Source organism: Alligator sinensis, unplaced genomic scaffold (assembly GCF_000455745.1).
Source record: "Alligator sinensis unplaced genomic scaffold, ASM45574v1 scaffold579_1, whole genome shotgun sequence".
Classification (NCBI taxonomy): Eukaryota; Metazoa; Chordata; order Crocodylia; family Alligatoridae; genus Alligator; species Alligator sinensis.
In genome coordinates, this window is record NW_005842023.1 from 1488849 (window position 1) to 1511594 (window position 22746).

At 39.2% G+C, this 22746-nt stretch overlaps 1 protein-coding gene across 8 annotated transcripts in view; it reads right to left on the minus strand.

The window, feature by feature from the left end:
- The window catches only part of EXOC2 (exocyst complex component 2), a 197685-nt gene that overhangs the window by 169717 nt on the left and 5222 nt on the right, over window positions 1-22746 (minus strand). For all 8 annotated transcript variants that reach the window (XM_025202401.1, XM_025202399.1, XM_025202400.1 and 5 more), the window contains exons 2-4: window positions 7909-8068; window positions 3965-4141; window positions 480-606 (exon numbers count right to left, since the gene is read on the minus strand). In XM_025202401.1, the coding sequence (XP_025058186.1) occupies window positions 480-606; window positions 3965-4141; window positions 7909-8026 (422 nt within the window). In that variant the 5' untranslated portion in view covers window positions 8027-8068. The remainder of the gene's footprint in view (window positions 1-479; window positions 607-3964; window positions 4142-7908; window positions 8069-22746) is intronic.

Genomic DNA, 22746 nt, shown 5'->3' on the forward strand with positions numbered 1-22746 from the left:
TGTCTAAAGTATTTATGACAAAAAAGGAAAGGGGTTTGTGGTTGGAAAACCAACATTAATATTTCAATAAAAGCAAACTACTTGATGGATCCAGAAGTCACATTTTACAGTACAATTCTAAGAACAGATGGCTATCTAAACATCCTTAAAAGCCCCATGAAACTCAAATGCAACACTGAGTATTCTAAAACTGAAGTATATAAATCCTTGGATCTTACGGTTATTTACCAATCCCAAAAGTCTAAACATCACAAGATTCAATGAACTAGGCTTTCAGATTAGCTAGAGTGCTAAGTAATCACACACAAAAAAGTTAGAATTCCCAAACAATGCACACTATTGATTACTGGATAGCATGACCAGAAGCTAATGCACATTATCTGTCTTCTGTGACTCAGGCTTAAACTTTGCTGGAATTCATGTACTTGTATATTGAGAAAACCACTAAAAAAGGTGGATTAAAGGCCTTTGGTACTCACTTGTCTATCTCAATACCAAGTGGATTAGCTGGACGTAGGGACAAGGGGGGAATCCCTTTGTTCCTATCAGTGCGCATGTCATAATAGTTCATTTCATCAACCCAGACAGCAGACTGATCCAAGATACCTAGGGAAAACAAAGCATATATCCTTAAAACAACAAGGGCTGTCCAGCACCATCGGCTTCTGACATACTGAATTAATTTGAAAAAGCCAGATAAATATAAAATGCGTGCCTAGGTAATATTTTGGAAGATACAGGGCAAAACAACCTGGATACAATTATGCTAAATTATTTGATTATGGCTGGTAAAAAAAGATATCAATGGCAGGGCATCGAATATTACATCTCACACAGTGTACTGTTCTATTTAAGTTACAATCTACCAATATGCACAAGTTAAAAATGATGGTAGTTAGTATTTATACAGCATTTTACACTCTACCTACAAGCTTGTCACCCAGTGCTTTAAGAAGGTTAAGAATTGATTTCAAAAGGTGGGTTTCTTTCTAGAGTACTGAGAAAGACTCCTCCTTTTATATTATACAGACAGTACAAAGACAATTCTGAGCAAAGTCAAGCCCCTTCACTGACGATTCCCCCAGCATGCAAACTCTTCAGTTAGCATAAAGCAAACAGAACCAGCTTCATCCCCACAACTCTGACACAGACAGTATGCAAAGGCCAAGGTAGAGTGGATGACTCATAGCAACTCTCAGTGCTTGGCAGAAAATTGTGGCATTGCAACCAGTCTCTCCAATATCATCTTTGATTTTGGCATTTGTTTATTGCTCTTCAGCATTTTCCTCATTTGGCAAAAACCATAAATTTCCCCCCTCTCCCTCCCTTGGGTTTTCCTAATAAAGCTTCCACTTATAAACAAATATTTGGCTTACCTATTGGTTTATAAAATACATTTGAAAAAGTAGCAAACATGAGCACACTATGTGCTACTTATCAGCCACTGGAACTGTGGAAGAGGAACAATAACCTACATTATTGTTTTTGTGAAATTAAATTGGGTATATTATTTTTCAGTGAACAAATTTGAAAGTGACATCATTTAGAATTCGGAGAATATTTTGATAAGACTTTGGATGAAATCTGCAGACTAGACTGTTTGAGAACATCATTTTAATTATTACATACCACAAATGAAATATTCCAAAAAAGTATTTTCTTAGTTTACAGGGAGGACTGAGTTTTACTTAATCAAGGTCTACTTACTTGAGCTTTTCTCAAATAAGATAACTCTGAATATCAGAACAATCCCCAACAATTAGATCCCAAACTCCCCAAATCAGGGGTTTTCAACCTTTTAAAAATAAGTATACCCCTGGTGGTCCCTTTTTTAATAAGTGTACCCTCGGGGAGGTGGCAAGTAGGCGGACGCAGAGTGGGGAGGGGGGCGGGGAGGGGATAGGGGTGGAGAGTGGCAGCTGCTCCTGTGAGGCAGCGGTGCGGGGTGGTGGCGTTCCATCCCTGCCTGCCCCTGAGTATCCCCTGGAACCTTTCAAAGTACCCCTGCTATACATGGAAAATTTATACATTTGTTATAATGTTCCAGGTATAGAATCTAATTATTGGAAGTTTTCCCTAAATTTGCCCCCCTTCTACTGCTACAGCAGGAAAATAAATCCAGGAAATGGGTTAGCCTCCTTGCCCTCTGCCCCACAATTTCTTTCCCCTGCAGTTCTTCCACCCCTCCCATCCCCTGCTCTCCCTGAGCACATGGACATGAGAAGCAAACTTGAAAACACTGATTTTGAAATAAACATATATGCAAATAACTATTGGTGGACATAGACTTAGTTCATTCAAAATTGATACATTTCAACTTATCTGAAACTGCTGCAAGCTTCAACATAAATATTCCATAAACATACTTTTAAGCAGAGGGTGCTGGAGCTTGCTCTGGCCTCTGGGCACTTCCAGACATGCACAGACGTTTGGTTCCTTGGGGACAAGTAGCAGCGCTGCACCTTTCACTGCCACTACTTGTCCCTGGGAAACATCCATGCAATGCATGCTTTGGCATGAAGCAAGTTACCCCAGGGGCAGAAGAAGCCTTACCTGGGCTCCTGTTGCAGCAATTCTGGCTGAGCACTCATTGCTCCGTTTGTTTTCCGTGTTTATTTTTTTACCCCTTCATATCCAGGGGTAAAAAAAAACTTCAGAAAAAAGACTCAGACGCAGCGCACGTTCAGGCACTGTGCCCTTGTAGCACAGAAACACCAAACTATGAGGCATGTGGAGGTTTCCTGGATGTACCCTATGAGTGCTGGGCTGGTGCCTGTTCCCCCCTGGGGGAGCAACTGCCTGTTTTTTGGGGGTGGGTTTAAGACAACAACAAAAAAAGGTTCCCATCAGTATATTTGCCAAACATGGGCTATGTGTTGCTCCTGCTCAGTATTGGTTACATTTAATCAACTTCCTAGTTTATGTCCATTACGGAGTACATGCTGCTTCTGGCAACAGTTTAACAGTACACAATGTATTTAATGAGGTTTCCTTGTATGCATATGCAAGACAAGGAGCTTTCTCCCGCCATGCTGATTGGGAAAAAAACCCTCATGTTATATTCAAGTAAATATAGTAGCATGCATAAGCTATCACATACAACTCTTTCTTTAAAAGGATAATGGTCAATTAGTGTTCTGGCATACTGTTCACAGGTTCTTTGTGGCTTCCCTGGACAATCAGAGCTAAAAGGATCAGTAAAAGAATTCCATAACTGCGGCTATTATTATTTGGTGGTATTAAAGACCTTTGTAAAGCATTATGTACTTCAGTGAGCAATGCAACATGCTCATTGCTCAATTTATCATAGAATGCATCACCTGTATACAGGGCAGATCCAGGGGTGGAGGAGAGCAGTGATGCACTTGAACCCTTCTTTGATTCCTCCTCCACCCAAAGTTTAAAACCGACTTCGTGGCAGTGGCAGCAGCCTTTGCAGTCACGCTGTGTTGAGGAACTCAGCTGACCCGTTATAATCTAGTTGATCTGTTCTGAACTTTTCAGTCCATAGGTGTTAAAGACCCTCTCCTTTCTAATGGTTTTGCTGTTCCACTGATCAAGCTATCCTTTGGTCTGCAATTCTGCTGTCTGTTAGCTGCTCCTGGTAATAAAGCTCCCATTTCACAGCTCTACAGACTATTTTTAACTCATTCCAATTAAGTCATATTTCTTATTGCTTCAAATCTTAAACTGAATAATATAGCACTAAGTCCCTAGCATATTAGTAAAGCTTCCAGTTTATTTTTAACTGGGGAAAATGTATTTGTGTGTGACAGTGCATTTCACCATCTGCACTCCCTATTCAAAATTCTAGATCTGCCCATGCATGTATATTTTTGCAGGTAGTAAAAAGTTTTCCTTGCTTTTTTTAAAGGTTTCAGTTGGCTTAGGTATCTCACCTAAATTTCATTTGTAAAAGCAAACGCATCAGTTTTAATAATTTAGCAAAAGAAAGACAAAATACCTATTTTTTCAGGTTTCAGGAGTTTGAAGGATACAGTTGAAGTTCCTCTGCCACCTGACTTTGTAGTGACAATAATGTCCCCTTTATCGTTTTTAGCTTGCCCGACTCGACACACTATTTTACTGGCAGACATCCATTCAGCTGTCAGTAAGCAGTTGTGTCCACAGATTGTCAAACCTGGAAATTGAGAGAGACTTCTTGTGAATAAAATGGAGGAAAAAAAAAAGTCTTATTTTGATTTAAATTTATCATAGACACTCAAAGTGTCATTTTACCAATATGCAACTCTTTGACAGGACCTAGTATTCCCAATTTAGTAACTGGATCACAACTCAGTTTTTTTAAATGTTTCTGGCTCCTTCACAGCTTAAATATATTGACTTTTAACAGCACAGAATAAAAGTATTTGTAATGGAACACTTCCCCCCCCCACCATATCATCTTATTTTCACATCCACAGAGCTTCCATAAAACAAGGGGAAGCCTGAAAAATCAAATTTTAAATTAAGTGTGCAAAATCACAGAGTACAGCAGTGAAAAAGCTTTTGCAAAATGGTGTGTTTAACCTTTAACATCCACCTCACCCATGACTGATCATGAAATAATTTTAATATCTGTGAAGCATTCTAAAGACATATAAATCAATGCAGCACACAGGAAAGATTTCTAAAGAACCTTAATGGCTTAAAGTCCATTTCCAAAAGTGGGAAAGACTCAAACCAAGTCAACAGGACTGAAGCTTCCATACTATTTTACAGGATTTTGAACTTTCAGCCTGTGGGCTGTGCTGACCCAATACTACAAAAACACTTTTTTATTGTGAATATTTACCACAAAGTGTTTGTAAGAAAATAATGTTTCTTCAAAATTATTTATTCAACTTGTTTTGTGGACACAAAAGCAAGGTTTTCATGAAATATTTTGTTTGCTTCTATCTCTCTTGCAACACACGTACAATGAAGAGACTGGAAGAGTTGGAAATTAAGATCACCTTAGAACAAGTCACATAATCAGTCCATTTTCTTCTTTATCCCTTCAACTAGCTAAGAACAAAAGCTTTTCTGGACTATTCACAAAGAACTAATCATGGCGCCTCATTGATGAGGCAAAACATAAAAAAGAGAAGCACCAATCAAATTTATAACTTCCCCAAGAGACACACAAGACCTCAAATGACCTCATGCAGCCCTAGAGCCAGTCACTCTCACATGGAGGAAGATTAAAAGGACTGTTCCTTTTAAAAATGTAGAAACAACAAAGCATATAAAAACAACAAACAGTATAAAAGGTAGATTGAAAGCTGTATCTCATAACACATAATAAAAGAGGTGAACATTCAAAACTGCTAAAGATTTTACAACCCAAGCAATTAAGAAGGCAAGTTATTTAAGTCATTGTTTAAGGACTCTTAAATTGAATTAAATGATTTTCATTACTTTGTTAGGTGTTGATAAGCCTCCTCCCACAAAAAATAGGACCTGGCATTTCTAGTGCAAAAGCAAGCAGGAGAAAAATACTATTTACTTACTTTGTCATTTTTTTAAAAAGCGTAATGAATACCTTCATGGTATCAATATCTATCAAAAAAAGTTAAGGGGGAACTACTTTTCCTACTTTGCAGATCACCTGTTGAAGTCTACTCACTAAGTTTTATTTCATATTCAGCAGAATCATTTAATTATGTATTTGCAATTTGCACTTGAATGCACAGGAAATGTTTATATTTGTGCAAAACTTTTAAAATAATGAGGATATATTTAATTACATTCCTGCCTATGATTTTATTTCTTAATTAAGAATTGTGTTCTACGGATAAAAATGAGAGCTAGTTCATCATGTTAGTCTGGAGTTAGGCAGAAGGCAGGGCAGGGCAGGGCAGCACCTTACAGATTAGTTCCGAAATGCCTCTCTGAATGAATTAATCTATAAGGGTGCCACCTGGCCCTGCCTTCTGAATGAGCAGTTATGTTGACAAAGTTGGCCAATTTAAAAATTAACACTGAACTGTCTGTTTCAAATATACTATACTGCTGGTGTTCAACCTTTTGGGCTCTCAGATCAGGTGGAGATGAGTAGAATATGGCCTGGTTTGGATGGGGTTCATGGGCAATCCAATGTGCTGAATCCAACTCTACACACTTGGTTCGGCTGTTGACTGGCTTTGTGTGAAGGCCCAATCTAGCAGATGGAGCCAAGTCATACAGTCTGTGAGACTCCCTGCAGGTCTGGAAGTTTGGTAGCAGGGAAACAGTGGCAGCATTAATTGCCACACTTCTCAGAGCTGTCAGAGCTTCCAGAGATCTAGCAATTTATGCTGTTACTGCTATCCTGCTGCTGAATTTCTGGGTCTGCGGGGAGCTCCATGGGCAGAACCAACCCGAGCAGGGTGCAGGGACTGGGGCCCCACCCCCATTCCGATCCGACATGCCCTGGACCGAAGAAGCTGCCACTGCCATTGGCAGCGGTGGTGGTTGGGGGTAGCGAGCAGCTGGACACTAAGCTGGCAGCGGCAGTGCAGTCTCCACGGCCACTCCGCCCAGCATCATGGGGCACCCCAAAGCTCGGGGCCCGGGGCCGTCTCCCCAGTTCGCCCCCCCCAGGATGACCCTGTCCATGGGCCAGATCCAGTCCATGGGCTGTAATTTGAGAACTGCTATACTATATGATAAAGTAATTGACTTGACATAAATTAATATTTTACACACCATACACTAAATATAATAGTGACTCATAATGAAAACTTTGAAGCAGATAGGCATGTGTGGAAAGAGAACATTTAACAGTAAAAAAAAAAAAAAAAAAACCCCACACTTTCTAAAGTGAGAGAGACTCATTATAAATAAAAGTATTATCTCAATGTGCTGAAAAGAGTTTTCCAAGATTCCCAATCCGGGTTTAAACACCAAGTGTTATAGGATGCTTTGGATGGAAGCAAGTGGAGGAGAAGAGAGGCACTTGGCTACCTGAGTGAAACATGAATTAGTTAGTAAGTCACACACTATGACAGGACCTCACAGTTCCTAAGGTAAGCATATAATGGCAATATTAGAACACCTGAGTAGTAAGATGCCTTAAAAAGTAAGGAACAGAAATGAAAATTGCAAGTGCATGTCCCCAATTTACTTTCTTATTCCATGAATTACCAAGTGGCTCATGGAATAGTTATTTTGTTTCTAAACATATAATTTAAGCATATGCATAAATCTTTACAAGACTAGGACCACAGACGCTGACCAGAATAAACTCAGTATTAAAACAAGCTACAGTAAGAAATACAATGACTATCAACTCCAATGATGCAAAACGCAAGACAATTCTTAACAGAATTTTGTAAGATTTCTTTATACTGAAAAAAAAGATGATTGTATAACTGCTCAGACACTGGACTATTAGGGCTTATCACCTGGTGCAAGGTGCTGTGTCTTGTTTTCTTTTGAGAAACCCAGCAAAGACGACTTCAGGAAGCAAGACTAACAACACGCTAATTGGTATATTAGTATCTCAATAAACATTCCTTAAGCTTTAATACATTCTTTTCATAGTAGATAAACTGAAGTTCAGAACAAGCTAAATAATGTTGCCCAAAGCAACAGAAATCAGTGCCAGAGAAGATGAGAGAAGTTAGGGAGTCCCGATTTAAAGCGATAGGGCAAAATCCTGGTTCCAGTAAGGCCAAAAGCAAGTCTCCCAGTTATTTCCAAGAAGTTACAGTTTCACCCATGGATTATAACCACTAGATGAACTACATCAGATAGACATAATGAGACATGTATATATTTACTATATATAATACTGATTCCAAAGCATCCTTCCAACTGTACTGGATATTATGCCTATCATGTCCTCTCTCTTAATAGGAAAGTTTGCCAAATCTGCCAGTTGTCTGTTTCTGTGCCCTGCACCTTAAAAATACTAAACAGGACAAACCATGTTTCTCATTGTACCTATGAGATCAGCTGGCCCGGTTCCCAAGTTCTCTCCTCTGATTGTGACTTTTGTCCACGAGATGCCTTCATTGGGAGAGATACCAGTCACAAGTGGGGGTTGGCGGGATCGAGACATGTTGTTTTCTGGCAGTGACTGGGAATTCAGTTACTTGGCAACCTGTTCAGCAAAATAAGAAAAGTATTTACAAACCAGTAATAAAAAGAAATGCATGAAAACATTAAAATTATGAAACAGATGTTAAAGTCAGTCTTAGAAATTCTAGCAGGGATGCACATTGTTGAACAGTTTTCATGACCCCCATATATGTATATTTAGTATTTATAGCTCCAGTTCTGAATTATGATGGAATAGAAAGCAAATTAGAAGACAACAAATCAAGAAACAAATCACAGCTGTTCATATGCACACGCATACAGTCACAGAAGGCAACATTAAACAGGATTTATCAAAGCTTGAGTCTGTCCCTGGGCAGAACCAGGAGATATAGTAATACCCTCTGAAAACAAGGCTTGACCATGACTTAGTCTAGATATTCTTTATTAGTCAGATAATGGAAGACCATTCAGTAAATAACAAAATGACAAATACATGTAAGCAAAGTCTCCCATCAAGTGGGAGATGACAAATTGCACATCCATACAAGTAAGTGTATGTACAGTACTGAAATAACCAACCACACAGGGGAAAATGATTCCCCAACAATAGTTTAAACAAATGTTTAACATTTCCCCAAGTTGGTGGCTGTTCTAAGAAACATGAGAGATTGCTTTTGAGATGGGACTCAAAGGAATTATCAATCAACAAGAATCTGAAAAATAAGTTCCCACTTAATGCTGATTATGTATTAAAAAACATATTTGAAAGAGTACATGAAATTACTGAAGAAAGATTTTGAGAAGAACATTAATGTATAATTCAAATTAGAAGGCTACTTCAACAGTCAAAAAACCCTACCAAAACTGCAGTTACACAGCTCATACTTATTCCATGATTAATTTGATACTAAATTTCCTGTTGTTTACCGGCACTTTCTATTGTACTACTCTGTATGCCAGAAAAGCTCAAGAAGTAGATGCACATGGCTGGAAGAAACATCAACTCCTACTGGGTCCACTCTGAAGCTGCTGCAACACTGTGGTGGAAGAACAGCGCGTATAGAAGACTGGATCCTATTGAAGCGGAAGCACATCTGGAGCAGCTTCTCCTGCTTCCCCAATTATAAAGATACTCCTCTGTGTGGAGTCCTTAATCTACTGTGATACCCAGAGTCTTCCACCAGGACAGCATGGTTAAACTTCTGCAAGGGAACCTCAGTGTTCATCCCCTTCTAGACTGCAGTTCCTCAAGGGAAAAAAACGATCTGGCAGCAAATGTCTAATAGGAACGTATCTGTCTGAGGTAAGGCAATAACCATATATGACCAGTGAGAGAATAGCCAAAACCTTAAAAGATCAAAAGATGCTAATGAAAGTGCAATGGGCCATAATCCATCATGAATGAATTCCAAGTAGTTAAAAAAAATATATTTAACAGTTTAGTGCACAAAATCCTTTCAAGGCAACAAAAGCACATGTACAATGTAAGCTACGCCTGGTGGAAACAGAAGATAGAAATGTATACAAACACGCTCAAATCAAAACACATTTTGTTTTTGGCAGGGCTTTTCAAAATAAGCAACACCCAGAATATTTCCCCAAATACCACAAATGAAAAAGCTACAGCCCAAGGATTATTGAAGTTGTATATTCAAGCACCCAAAAGTTAGGAAATGCAAACATGTGCAACCTTAATTCAATTCCCTTGGATATGTGCAAAATGATGAAGTAATTATATGGTAATATATTGTTTTTCCACAGGCCTCCTGCCTCAGGCAGTGCCCTGGATAAACCTGCACTGGGGGTGAATCAGGATTGTATAGTGAAGGAGGCTGTTGTTCAAAGCACCCCTGCCTCATTTACTGAGGAAACTAGAAGGTATGGAAGCAAGACTGCAAAAAGAAGGAAAGTTTCTTAGTTAAGGCAGTCAAATGCTGCTCTGGGAAAATAGATGTGTACTTCTCTCTGCCACAAAGTACCTTTGTAATACTGGGCAAATCATTTACATTGTACTTTTCAAACATAGTTTCCTATTATGCTATTCCTCATTTTCTGGGTGCCTAACTTAGAGAAGTACCAAGTGTTCCCAGCTCAAGCATATCAATGGAAACTGTACTCTGAATGTACAAATGCTCTGCTTATATCTGGTCCCAGGTATCCAGATGTGGTACCCAAACTAGTAAATATCTTTGACCTTCCTCTCTGTGCTTCAGCTGCCCACATGTACAAGAATTAATCTCCATGCCTCAAAAAGGTGTCACAAAGAGAATTGCAGCAATATCTGTGAAGCACTCTGGGCGCCTACGCACATGCAGCAACACTGCTCCAACACACTGTAATTACAGCTTGTGGGAGCAGACTCGATTAATCGAATCTGCTGGAGTGTGGTAATTACTGCACTCCAGCATCACATGTATTGTACAAGGTTCCCAATTATTCATTAAACAAGCTTTAGTCAAAGAGACCCTGCTACCATTTTTTCAGTGCAGGGACACCGATACACATGACACGCTCAGAGCCACTCTAATTAAAGTATACCCCCAACACACACACCCAGAGCCTGTCTATGAACACTCGCTGATACTGCAGTAACGAACAACATGGAAATAACTGTAAAGAACTTAGTAATTCTATCTTCAAAGCAGCCTTTAAATAAAATAAGGGGACACATTGAACTAAAACGAGAAAACAAAATATTGAGTAGTTTCTCATGAAAGTGAACACTGTTCATTTCTGCACTGAATGAGGCAGGGGTCCTGTGTAGAGGGAGAAAAATAATTTTTTTAGTTACACGATCACTTAATACAGCAGCCTTCTGCTAGAAAAGCACCCCTCAGGAAGCAACTTAACGTTAAATATTCTTGCAGCTAAAGCTCCAAAACAGTGCTGACCACCAGACACAACATACTAAAGTCAACATACTAATAAAGTTCAAGCATGGAAGTCAAAATAAATGGCAGACAAACAACAACAGTTTGGGAAGGAGCGAAAATACCTTGGAGTCCGGTGATAATAAACTATCAGGTTACAAAGTAGTAACTGTTCCGAAACAGTGAGCAACAAATTGGTATCAGCAACAAAGGCAGTTTTTGTTTGTTTGAACAAAACTGGTTCCTGCAGCAGAGCTCTCACAATGGAGAAATCCAATTCTCCACAAGGTTGCCCCCCACAATGAAGTGCTACCTTCCAAGGCATTCTGGTATAAGAGATTTAAGATTATATTGGTAACATTAATCCTAGCATTTTGTAACCCTGCAACCTTAACAATGTTTCCTAGGATTTTAGAAACAGACTACTGAAGAAAAGATCCTGTCATGAGGCATTATATTGACACCCATTAGGATTGAAATCCGTCAGCTCCCCTATATAAACCACTGTCACTTGAGCTAATAGAGCAGCTGATGCTGCTCAGGCAAAACTAAGAAAGTTATTCAAGCAAAACTTAGGAACTTTGCTAAGAAGCAAAACTAAGGAAGTTATTCTCCCGCTCTACTCTGCATTGGTGAGGCCAAGGCTGGAGTATTGCATCCAGTTCTGGGTGCCACACTTCAAGAAGGGTCTGGAGAAGCTTAAGAGAGTTCCGAGAAGAGCCACTCATATGATGTATGGCTTCCTCTTCAGGCCTCTAAAGGACAGGCTGACAGATATGGGACTTGTTCAGCCTAGAAAAGAGAAGACTTGGGGGGATTTGGTGGCAGCTTACAAATGTATTAGGGGTGAGCGTCAAGGGCTTGGAAAAAAACTATTTACCAAAGTGCCCTAGGGAAAAACCAGGAGCAATGGTCATAAACTCCTAGAAGAAGATTTCAGACTGGATAAGGAAAAACTTCTTCACAGTAGTTAGACTGGAACAGACTCCCAGTGGGGGTGGTGCAGGCACCTACCCTGGAGATCTTTAAAAGGAGAGTGGATGCACACCTTGCTGGGGTTATTTGACCCCAGCAGTCTTTTCTGTCCAGAGCAGGGGGGATGGACTTGATAATCTCATGAGGTCCTTTCCACCCCTAAACTTCTGTGAATCCTCTATGTGGACCATCAGAAAAAGAACTGGGACTTTCTGATGTATCAAGAAAAAATAGTGAGACATTGGCACCCCATTCCATTCTAAGGGGTAAAAGAGTCTTCAGTTCATTCCCTCCAAATGGTTCTTCATCCCAAATCTCTTTCCAACTCTGGTTCCTTGTCTGACTCTGGTTATCCTCATAGTCAGTCTTGGCCTCCACATCCCCATCCTACTCCCTGTCTCCTTGCTCACCTACTTCTAGTTCCCAAGCACGTGCTTTCAGACTGTCTTGCTGAGTACCAACATATGTACCCCTTCCCTCAGGAAAAGGAACTGGGAAGAGTATCTGGACCATTTTATAAGTTCCTGGACAACTTTCCAGAGATTCAAGCCAAAATACGGGAATCAACAAGGTCTCAAGAGTACCATGGGGAAATCTCTAGAAGGAGAAATGAAATGTCAGTAAGAAAATTCCTTTTTTTCTTCATTAAAATATTTTAGTTTCTTTTTAAGTTATCTTTTCTGTCAGGCTATGTGGGCCCATAGGTAATGTGTTTGAGTTAATACTAACCTAGAAAGTAATATTACAGCATATTTTGTTGGATTTCAGAAACTGGCACTCCATGCCTTTTCATGATGAGTTGAATAAACATAATAAAAGCAGAGTCTCCTGAAGTCTAGTATTTCTTCTAAGGTATTTCTACATTTATTGCAGAACTGCTTTAAAAATATCTCACTGGAATGGGAACAGTAGGGTAAATCTCAAGATGTTATAGCTAGACTGTAGCATTCAGATGGCCTATTACTTCTTTTTCCCTTTTATAGTAACTTGGCTTCATTGCGTCAAAAATGGCTAGAGGCACTCTACAGATAACCTGACTGCTACAGAGATTGAACCAATGCTTGGGGCATTCTGTTAATGAAGTTTCACTCACACTTGCACATAGAAAAAATGTGAAGCTTGATTATGTCTTTCCAGTAACACTGGTGTAGAATGGACAATTTAGAATACAATGCTCATAAATATTATTATACAAGGTTCCTAACTATTACACAGACCTCAAGTATAAATACTACATAAAACACTAAAATTAGTTTCCCAATGCAATGTTAGGTAAAGCTTTTGCCAATATTTTTATTAGTGTAACAGCTCCGTAAATAACTGACATTGCTATTATGACACACTCTCTCTAACATACATGCACCTCTTTTCTCAAAATCAGCCTCCTAAAATTGGGTTGCATGTATTATATGCAGGGAGGCTGATTTTGCTGACCAGAGTAGAAGCACCCTGCTTTAATTCCTGCTCCACAATGCAGTGGCTGTTGCATTCCTATTCAGGAAGCTATAGCAGTCAATTAAGTTAATGGCTCATTGTTCTTCATTCCAGAAGTGTTACCAATTGCCTCTCCTTTTTCATAGTCCTGATGTTCCACTAATCAAGCTAACCTTTCTTGGGGCAATTTTGCTGCCTCCTAGCTATTCCGGGCCTCTATCCCCCTATTTTACAGCCTTAGAAATTATTTAGCTCTTTTCAAAATCATAGATCCACCAATGGAAACCAGTCTTCAGCAGCAGCTAGGATTTCAACATTAGCTAAGTAGGAAAGGGAAGGTGAGTCAGCTGAAAGTTAGTCTCTATCCCAGACATAATTGGAAAAAGCTTCTTTATTTTTTGCCTTTACAAAATAACATACCTTTTTGTTCTGGGGCATGTTACAGGCAAGAAAATATGGTATGTCCCGTATACTTCTCTCATTCTTTTCATTCTACTAAGCAAATACATTTCTAGCTAATGTTTCACCTGTAAACATGAAACAGCATTATAGTTTTAGTCCTCTCATTTTCACTAGCCATTTGTCAGAAAAGACAAAATTAGCTCTTTTCCCTATGAAACTAAGAGGGATTCATCCACGCTCAGTGGCATGACAGGCAGTCTTTTATTTTCTAAAAGATTCCTACCAGAAATGAACAGCACTGCTTGGCTGAAATAAAGTAGCGACTGGCATCTTTTCAAAGGGGGTGGGGGAGGGAACCACAAGGAAGAAGGGGAAAAAGCATCAGATTTTTTTTCTCTAAACCGAAGTATAATCTAAGCAGCCCTTGGCAGCATTATTTCACATTGAAAGCCTTTCTTGCATAGCCACTTACTGACTCTGAAGATTAAGTCTATGCTATGTAGTATACTAATGGTAGTTTCAAGAGGTGCTTCTCAGAGGAACCTGATTCCATGTGCAGCCTAATGGTCTCAAAGCATCCTTGGGTACAAGCCTAATTGTAGGATAAGGCCTCTGAGGTAAGTAAGAGATGAAGACCACTAACAAAAAAAAAGCCCTCTATTTTTGCTATATGGTACACTGAAAAAAACCAAAAAAACCCCCCCAAAACAGTTAGCTATTTCCCATTCAAATTCATGAAACGTATGTATGCAACTATAGTTGAGACTTAGGAATAAACAGAATATTTTACTGTCTATCCAGTATATTTTCTAAGCCATCTTCTTTATGTAGAAAAACCTAAAATTAGCATACTATGGACAAGATCACTAAGTTTCTGCAAGGCTGCCTTGAAAATGTGTTGATTACAGACACACTGCTTCTAGCATCCAAAAGGGAAAAAACAAGAACCAGTAGTTCAGATCACTTGATCCTTGACATCTTTGCTAAGACTGCCAAGGGTGTTTTGTATGTATGATGTGAACATACATCTCTTGGGAACTACAAAGACTACCATTTAACGTACACAGAACAAAAACAGTAGCTAAACATTTTTTTTAATCTGCCAATAACCTGAATTTAAAGTAGCAACCTATAAATGAAAAGAAACACACACAAAAAAGTTGAGATCCTCAAAATTTGAGTTTCTGATTTTTCATCTCTCTTACCTCTTTTTTAAGGTTAAACAGAAAATAAACATTTTTTTTTAATAGATCTACAAAGCAGCACATTAAACAAATACTACATCATAACTCTAGGGATGGGCTCTGGCTATAATTGTAAGTGAAACTCCAAGAAGAAGATTTGGCACACATGTTTATTGTTCACCAATTTTATAAATAGTGCTTAAAAGGTAGAGAAAGTCTCTCCTTCATTTTATCAGACGTAGCCCAAAATGGTACTGCCAGCAAGTGGGGAATATGTGTTTCCAAACTGCACTGTTTCCACAGCAGCCTTTGCAAATCTGGTAGTCTCATGACAACAAGCTCAATAAGAGACTACCAGCTTCTTTCTGTAAAAGCCCAAAGTTTGACAAACTTCAAAAAAATATATATTTAGACATCAGAAACTGTCAGAGCACAGGGTGTTCAGATATAGCTCTCCCTAGACATAATTAGCATTCTGAAATGTCAAGTTTTAAAACTTTCTCTTATTTGTTGTCGTCGCCCCCCCATCACCCTCCCCACTATGCCTGTACCTCCAGAGGCTGCTTCGACCCACCACTTGGCCCCCATGCCACCTGCCCATGCCACAGAGCCAGGGTCAGAGCTGCTGCCACCACTTGGCTAGGTGGGAGCCGAGGCAGCATGTGCTCTGTGCTTCTTGATGGAATAGGACCCCAGCCAGAGCTGGGGCTGCAAGGGGGGACGCAAGTAGAGGCTGCAGGGGGCCCGGCAGCTAAGGTCCCAGACTTGGGGTCAGAGCTGCATCTGTTGCTGTCCACCACCAGTTTCTACTCAAATCTAAGATAAGGGGCTTTTTCCCCCCATGCAGTGAGGGAAAAATCCTCACCTTCAATTTGAGGAAATATAGTACTTTGAAGGCACTATCTGGTCATAAACACTAAATGATAAGTCTCACATTGTCCACTGGATTCAAATGCGGCATAGATATCCACAAGGTAGACAGGGATAACTTCCTGCACAGATCACTAGAAGAGGAGAATTAACTAGATTTTTAGACGTTTCATAAATAGGAAATAATACCAACAGAAGTGTCCTTAAAGAAAAAAAGATTCCTGACTTCTGTAAGAGGAAGGTAATTAGTTCTAACTACTGAAAATCCTACTCTAAGTGGAGCACTTCGCAGGACAAAATTTCTTATAAATGATAAACTCTAAGGCTTTATCAGATTGCAGGTGATACCTGAGGTTAGAATGCAGTATTGCTGTCCTCAAGAAGGAGGAAATCAGAATTCACACAGGAATTAAAAAAAAGCCTAAGTTGTGAGAGAATAAGGAGGTTTGCTTGACAAGCAATAAAAAGGCCAACGTGTCTTTGCATAAAAGCTGTAGTCTCAAAGGCAGGCAAGGTGCTTTGGGTAGATATGATATCTTTTATTAGATCAATTGAGTTGTCATCCCAAAGAACACTACATCTATTTACAATTAGCTGCTTGCTCACTTCGGGTATAGGCCATAGAGCAGCAATTCTCAATGCGGGTGCTGAAGCACCTTGGGATGCCGCAAAATCTTTTAAAGGGTGCCACACAACATGAGGAGTTAAGTGCAGGCTCATGCTCTGCCCTTCCTGACCACCCTTCCCCCACTGTCCAGTTGACAGGCCCTTCTGCAAGGAGGAAAGCACTGTAAAAAATAAATGTGTTTTTGAAATGGAAGGCTGCTCAATTCACAAAAATTAAGGAGGGCTGCTTCAAATCAAGGAGGTTGAGAACCACCGACATAGAAGGAATGCCTGATAAGGCTCTTAAGTCTTTAATTTTCCCTGAGCCTGCAGAAGGGCACCTGTGCTCGAAAGCTTGCAGAAAAAGATTTTTTTTTTGTGATTTCTTAGTTGGTCTAATAAACGGGATCATCTCTGAACCAAGAGTTCTAGAGTTTTGCATTTCTTTTTGTCTCAGACCAACATGGCTACCAAATAGCCCTGATAAGGCTGGTCTCATTTTTCCAATCAAAGTATTCATCCAGCAGTTGGTTTTATTAGGTGCCTCCTACCTAGGAGACTAAATTTGAAAATGCATTCAGTACCACTGCATGACAACACAGCATCTAACTGCTAACTGAACAGAGACAGACTTCTCAAACAGACGTAAAATAGATATACATACATGAACAGAAAACCCAACAGATCCAGAGGCTGGGTGATGGTCTCTTCACTTTAACTGTAAAACATACATTTCCAAACAAATCCAACACATTTGCTTTCAACAGAAAACTCCAAAACACTATTAGAGAGCAACACAACAATCAGTAAAGGCAAGCAACCCTCAAAAGGGACAATGAGAAAAGTCCCTTATATTTTTGTATTCAACAGTCACTTCAACCTAATGAAAAACATGAGTGCAATCTTTTCTGTGCTTCATCTTCCAGCAACACAAATTCAGACAGACACTCTACACAAACTAAGATTTAAAAGTAGCTGAAAGCAGCACAATGAAAATAACTGACATTTATTAACCCCTCTGGAAATCCTCCGTGCCCTAGAATTTCCACAGCCTTCAACACTGCATCAATAATACAAAGTCCGCTCCTGCAAGCCTGCCAGAAAAGACTGGGAAGTGAATAAGCTAAACAATGCTGAAATTCCAAGTGATATTAAGAGTCCACGCATGTTTATTTAAATAATAAAAGAAGACTTGTCAATTTAAACAAGAAGTCTCATGAATGTTACATACAGGGTTGGGGGGGAAATCGTCAAAACATCACTAAGCTACTTATAATGAAAATATTAACAAATATAAAGTAAGGGGCAATTTCACTGTTACACAGAAATAATAAACCCTCGTTTGCCTTTGACTGTCATAATCTGGCATGATATGTTAAGGCAATTTTGATACTGACAAGCAAGTCACCTACAGGACAAATGTTACGCACCAAAATCCATTTGGAATTGAAAAACTATACAGTTGGGGAACACATGAGGGAAAACAATTTTTAATAGTAAAATACAGCTTATTAAGATGCCATACTTTCTTTTTCAGGGAAATTACTTTTGACTAGAAGATCAAGTCAGCCAGAAAGTCTATACATTAGTTATTTTATCTTTAAAGTTACCAAGGCGCGGGGAAAAAGCCTTATTTTCACAACAACTGTACTTGCCTATTTCAGGAATAATCTTAAAACTCCTGCTTTACTTAACCCAACAAGGCACATCTTCACGGCCATATATCTTGACATAGTGAAAGCAAAATAATCACAGCACTCAGCAATGCCATTAACATTTCTGAGTCACAAGGGATTAAAAGGATGGACCTGAAGCAGATGCCGTGAAAGCACTTGGTAGGAGAGTTCAGTGCACATTTCAGACTGCACTGCAGCTGGGAGGGACTGACGCCGCTAACTGTGGAATCAAGCTCAGGAGAAGCTCTGGGCACAGTTCCGGCATCCGAAATAAATTAAAGTAAACAGTGTTGCTCTCTCTCATCCACCCTGTTAGCAGCCTCTCGGCCGAGTTGGAGACCACACACCCAGACCACACAGCACCAGCTGAACTTGCTCGCACGCAACATCTAGAAGCTGTCAGTCTGCTGAGGTATGAAGAGGAAAAGGGGTAGGGGGTGGGAGTATGTGTGTGTGGGGGTGGGGAGGATATGTTTAAGAAAGCTGCTTGCCTACTCCTATTGCTACAGCTGGCTTGTATGTTGTGTGGTTTGGGGAGGAGGGGAAAAAAAAGAGACCTATAAACCTCACTAAGAAAACATACCGGTCGTGGCCTTTTGTAGTAATGACTTGCACCTCCTCTTGTACTAGTTTAGTAGCTGATGAAGGGCTAACAAAGCATCCATTTAACATCAATTAACCTTCTATCTATCATATGTCAGAAAGTCATCCTACGCTAGTATATAGCCTTTTTATTGGAAATAATAAAATTAGTCCACTATATGTGACAGATAGTATCAAGACATGTCATGATACGATGTCTTAACACATCTAAAAGCACAGCTTTTGTAGGAGTGGGAGCATCCAGGGGAGGGGGAGGAAAATCACCATAATAAGCATTTAACTCAAGTCCAGCCTATGTAGCCTTCACACTTGTCTAGACAGAGATGTGCAAGTTTAAGTTAAACAGGTCTAGAAACACAACTTATTTGAGCCAGTCCAATTTTGTATTTAGACCAACGAGCACTTTGCTTGCATTGTGAGGAACTGTACAATCTCACTGAAAGCAATGGGCTTCCTTGTATACGAAGGTGCAGTACTGAAGCAAAGTCATAGAAGTTTAGGCTGAGAAGAGAGACGCACCCTGCCAAAAACACAAACATAACCAAGGACATTTCTACAAACAGTGGTCACACTTAAACATTTTCCTCCATTTAGGGGAAACCCTGCATTATTAAAAAAGATGGGAAGAACTACTCAAATTTAGAGACCACTTTAAGTACTTTAATACACTTCCACTCAGGGTGCCTTTCACCTTAAATCAACCCTTCTCTCCTATCCTTCCAAACTCCCTCCCTAAAGCACTGCTAATATGCCCTCCAGCAAACATTCAACCTTAGACTGCATGCATGAGTGAAGCGAACACCCCACAATCATTCAATCATACTTTGACTGGGTCTCAATAACCTACTTATCTAAATGACAACCTACATATGCACCGATTTAACAAAGTCACCCACAAAAGCTTATATTCTTTTACTGTCCTTCACTGTAATCATTCATAGATGCCAAAGCAAAGAACTTTATAAACCAGGATTATGTTTTTCTCCAGCAGGGGAATTAAAAGCAAAACAAAAAAAGCAAACACCCATGAAAAACTAAAGATTATTACATGACAGAAGGCATGTAATATGCAGTTTACCTCAAAAGAATATTTAATTCTTCAAGTTTATGTTGTCCAAAATGTAAAGTTTGCATTATTATTTGACCAAAAAACAAACCAAAAAAACCCCACAACGAATTCAGTCTACTAACTAGATAGGCTTATCATTGTTGCTGTATGCGAGAGCAGATACGAAATACTTTTACCAGTGTATTTGTTTGTACAACATCTAACCTATTAGTAAGTGTCAGCTAAGCCATATCAATGCTTTCTGAAAGCATGCTCAATTCATAATGAACTAGGTGGAGAAGAACATATCTTAAAAAATAAAATTCTAAATTCAAACATCCATTCATAATCTTCTATTAGAAGATAATCTTCTATTCCACAATTTCCTACCATTTGGTGACAAACCTCCTCCTTCACAAATACAAAGAAGGTCCACTTATCCCAAAATCTATTTTTGTTTCTACATTTATTTCTAACCTTTATATTTTACTTGCGAACAGCCTGCTTTCAAGTTAATTAAGATCTTGTTCCCTAGCTTTTTCTTTGTCTGAAGAAACTAATATTTATTACATTTAAAACTATTGATTTGTGATACTGAACAGCTGCATCCACATTTACTCATTAGATGAGAAACAGCAATACAGTAAATTCAACAAACTGGAGACATACACACAAGCGTGTATGCACATACACCTCCCCCCCTCTTCACTCCCTCACATAGCCAATTTAGCACAAAATCACCATATGAACCTTCCTAAAGTTTCTTGATTTTAGCTATAAGAACCCCTTCCCTAAATTTAAAGCTACACTCGTTTCTTTCTCCACCATATACTGAAAGCTGCTTTTGTTTACAAGATACTACCCCTTTTCTAATTACCGATTGCTCTTCTCTAGGCTTCCAAACAGTTTTATAAAACTTTATCATTTCTTAATAACTCAAAATCTTTGCAAGCACCTCAGTCTTCTTAGCACAGTAAAGGCTCTTACTCTCATTGAAGTAAGAATCTAAAATTCCTTTGGATATTGATAGGTAAAGGTTCCTTTAGGGCTTGACCTCGCTGGAATTCAGTTGTGTTCATTCCCTCCTCCCCACCCCAGATGCATGCAGACATAGCCCAAACAGGATTTGCCCATAACCGTCAACAATAGTGAACATATCTTGTCCATGTCTACGCTAATGAGTCAGCATCATGTTACTTATTACTATTGTTAAAACTACCATTTAAATTATTCCATGTCATTTTGGGAACAAGTGTTAAGCATTTTCAAGATCAGGCAAAAAAAAAAAAAAGTGTCATTTAAATAAAAAAGGAACATTTTCCCCATCACTGAACTAAAAACAAATGCACCTAGAGACAGGAATTTTTTTGGCTTTATTTTTGTCATTTCCAGTGTATTGCTACAATAGTCTGGGATATTGGTGAGATTCTGTAGATAAGGTGTGCCTTTTCCATTATGAAATTCCGGAAAATAAAGGTTTATAATTTGACTTTAAAATTGTCCCTGGCTGACTCTTGGCATAAGAGCCTAAAAGCCAGGTGTTTTAGTTTTGGGTTTTTTGGTTTTGGGGGGTTTTTGGATCAAATTTGGAGCTTAGAAGAACAAGCCACAGTTCAGCTGCTTTTGAGATGTAGAAATGTAAACAACAGAAACTAATTTTCAGATTGCTCTTATACCTCAATTTTAAATCTGTTTTATTTTGCAAGCTGTAAACACAGGCTGGAGCCTTTGGCTATATACAGCAAGTAAGAGGATGTAATGTGAACTCCTATGCTGTTTTGCAAAGCAACTACTGTGCATATGCATTATCTAATTCCAAAGGGGGGAAAAAACCCAAGACATCTATTTCATGTGCTATTAAGTCCACTGGTCTGATGATCACCTCCAAAGACAGGTCTCTCTTCCTTCCTTTACCTATCTCTCTTCCACAGTACCATTCTGACCTTCCTTTGGAAAGCAACTCAAAAGCCAAAGCTTTTTGTTGGTAATGAAATCCAACAAACACGGGGAGCTAAGCAATGAATCAAAAGAAAAAAAAAGGATACAGCAGGGGCAAGATTAGAGGTGAATGACCACCAGCTCTTTCCATAATAAACAGGTGTGAACTTAAGTGACTTTAGAGAAATGTATGCAGATTACAGTGGGGAAGTGGCATAAGAAACTGTTAATGTTGTGGGTTCCCCCCTAAAAAGGTATATGTGCTCCAACATACTAGCTGTTTAAATCTCATTATATTGTTACGCTGATGTCTCCCAGCAGTATTGTGCAATAATAATAGCTGAAAATAAGTTTACCTAGAGATGGGGGAGGGACAATTAGAGCCTTGCACCTTCACAGATATACCTGGGGGACATGCTTGACTTCAGAGGGAAATATTGTAGCTTTTTCTGTAGGAAGGAAAACCCTGTCTTCCCCAAAAAGGACAACATAGCTGGAGGGAGGAGGGGCAAGATCTCTAGAAGGGGATTTTTAGAGGGTTCACCAGAAAGGATTTCCATTTTGTGAAGTTCTGCAATTCTTTTAGTTTCAAAACAATTGCAACAACAAAACCTTTCTAAATTTCTTGGGGAAAAGAAAGCAAGCTACCCACCAAAGAATAGTGATTATGGCACTCTCAGGGAATGTAGGAGACCTACGCTCAAATCTCTCCTCTGCTTGATTTAGAACAATTGCTTGGATCTCCCATATCCCAGGAAAGTGTCTTACTGACAGGGCATTATATATTCTAGGGAATCTCTCTTTATTCTCTGCTCTGAATTCCATTCTGGCCATAAAAACACACCAAAAAAACACCCCAACCTGCCTAAAAATTCAAAAAGTCAGTACATTTCTGGAAAAGGGTCAGTTCCAAACAAATCAAAATAAAAAAGCAAAAGCATTTAAATTACTGAAAGATGCCACTCAAATAATTCCCAGCTAGCTATGACTCTCAAGAAAGTTTCTCCCTAGCCCTTAACTGTTTTCTAACAAGGTTTGTTATTAAAAGGGAGATACTATTGGATATATCTTCATGACAATATAACCAGCATTTAAACAACATATTTGTTGGATCACGTTTATCCTTCAAGGAG